General features: G+C 54.2%; 1 protein-coding gene across 1 annotated transcript in view; it reads left to right on the forward strand.

Annotated features, from left to right (window-relative positions):
- The window catches only part of LOC103664805 (heart- and neural crest derivatives-expressed protein 1), a 2,265-nt gene extending 627 nt beyond the window's left edge, over positions 1-1,638 (forward strand). The window contains exon 2 of the mRNA XM_040630201.1: positions 1,534-1,638. Coding sequence (XP_040486135.1) covers positions 1,534-1,638 — 105 coding nt within the window. The remainder of the gene's footprint in view (positions 1-1,533) is intronic.
- The last annotated feature ends 659 nt before the right edge of the window (positions 1,639-2,297 follow it).

A 2,297-nucleotide genomic window follows, 5' to 3' on the forward strand; every position in this document is an offset into this window, starting at 1 on the left:
ACGCAGTGGAAGGAGTCTGCATTGCTGTGTGTGCGATTTCGAGAGGCTGCGGGGAATTCTGAGGCTGTGGTGTGGGATTTTGTGTGTGGTGGGAGGCGGACTCATATTTGAGCTCATTTGTAATGTGGGACAGTCTTTGTAAGGCTGTGAATGAAGACCATCCTGAAAGGATCTCTTTTAAGGATCCTTTGGAAGATTCAGACCCGAGAAAATGCACACATCTTATATTTTGCTTCCAATTTCAAGGGGGTCTGATCCATTCCTGGGCTTCCCTGGAATCCAGGATAAGAATGCTGTAGAAGTGTGTTACTTTAATTTGCCTTAGTGGGGGTTTATGCACGTGGACTCAGTTACTGTTTTCAAAGGGTTTTTGCTGAAGAGGCTAGGCTACTTCCATTGTTGTACGGATAGGGAAACTGAGGCCCAGAGTGGGACCCGGAGGTAAAGGCCACCTATCGGAGGAGTCAGAGGTGGAGTTGGGATAAAACAAGTCAGGTCTTCTACTCCCAGTCCAGAGCCGGTCCCACTGCTCCACTGCCCACAAGCTAGTTCTGAGGGCGACCTTGATCGTTTTGTGTGTGAACTCTGACAAGCAAGAGGCACAGGTCTCACCCACTGCTTTTGGCTTTGGAGATCGCAGTCCCTACTCGACCTTTCTCGATCCTCTCCAGGGAGTGTGACACTTTCTGGAGGGCGGTGCCGCTGGCCCAGGGCTCTGGGACCTCTGAGGGCGGCGGTTTCTGGGCTAGCGAACTCGTTTCTCTGAGTTGGTGAGTTCAGGCCCGCAGCAAGTCTGGAGGCGACCAGAACGCCCCGCCAGGTTTTCTCTGACCCGCAGGGGCTGTGGTAAACTAGGGAAAGCTCGTCGGGGGAGACCGGGAAAGATCGATAGGCATCGGGTCTCTAAACTGCCACCGATGTAGCTGGTGGAGAGGCAGGCCGGAGCGACGCCTGGTTGCAAGGAGTTTTGGGGCGTATCCCCACCCACTGCTCGTCGCAGCCTCTTTCAAGTAGCACTGCTTGGTTCTTGCTAAGAGACGGGAAGGAGGCTAGTGGTGGGCCAGGCCCACTCATTCCTCCTCCGCCAAGCCATCTAGCGCGCTAGTGGGGACACGATCCCTCAACCAAGCCCGGTCGCTAAACCAGGATGGAAAGCGGGTGGGACTTGTGGGGGGACCAGGTCCGAGAGCGGGAAAACTGTTGATTCCCACCCTTCCCAGCCCAACCCTGGCGGTCATCCTTTAGCGCCATAAAGCCCAAACTACACGCACCAATTTCACCAGGTACAGAAAATTCTCGTACCAAACTTGCAGAAGCTGCCCAGCCCATCCCGGCCCCCAGAAACTCTGGCAAATAAAAGCAAATTTATGAGCCTGTTTGCCTATTTCGCAAACAGAAATCCGTCACTTATTTAAAGGCGCCCAGTTACTGCTCCCAAAACCTTTTCCCCACCCCGACTCTATGCCTGGGCGATAGGAGCAGAAAAATTTAAACCTGTCTCTCGCCTCTTTTCTTGTGTGTGTCCTCTGGCAGCAGCAACACGAAGGCTTTCCTCCTGCCCTGGGCCCAGGCGAGAAGAGGATTAAAGGGCGCACAGGCTGGCCGCAGCAAGTCTGGGCGCTGGAGTTAAACCAGTGAGCTGAGGCCGCGCCGAGGACCCCGCCACGGCTGCCCGACCCCGGAGCCCCGGGAGGAGAGGAAGGCGGCGGCGGCGGCGAGGGCCAGGCTCTGGGTGCCAGGGGCTTATAGGGGCGCATCCCGCAGAGCCTCTGCTGCGTGCTGGCAGGTCGCTGGCTGCAACAACACACTTGGATCGCACGTGCAATGTCATTTGAAATTGTTTTTAATACATTAAGAGAAAGAGAAATATATATATATCCACCCCCCCCAACTGAGAGGGCGGCTCTTGGCTGCACAATGCGGGAGAGAGGGACTGCGGGACTCAAGCGCGCTAAAACGCACCCTTCCAACCCTTCTGGGGCGAATTTAGAATCCCCCATGCTTTCTCCACTACACCTCCTGGCTCTTTTTCTCGTCCTCCTGTCCGCCTTGCGGCAAATCCCCGGGCACTCTCTTCCCAATTTAAAATGCAATAAGAGGAATCAATAGTTTTCTGCCAGGGAAAGAGAACCAAACCAGGAAGACGGAGGGCTGCGTTTTGTTGTTCTCCCTCAAACAGTGGTGTTTTATTGTATTTTATTGTCGCTGCACTTCTTACTCAGTTCCAAGGGAAACGCTTTCTCTCTTTTCTTCCTTCCTTCCTTCCTTCCTTCCTTCCTTCCTTCCTTCCTTCCTTC

The sequence above is a fragment of the Ursus maritimus genome, unplaced genomic scaffold (genome assembly GCF_017311325.1).
Source record: "Ursus maritimus isolate PB19 unplaced genomic scaffold, ASM1731132v1 scaffold_15, whole genome shotgun sequence".
NCBI lineage: Eukaryota > Metazoa > Chordata > Mammalia > Carnivora > Ursidae > Ursus > Ursus maritimus.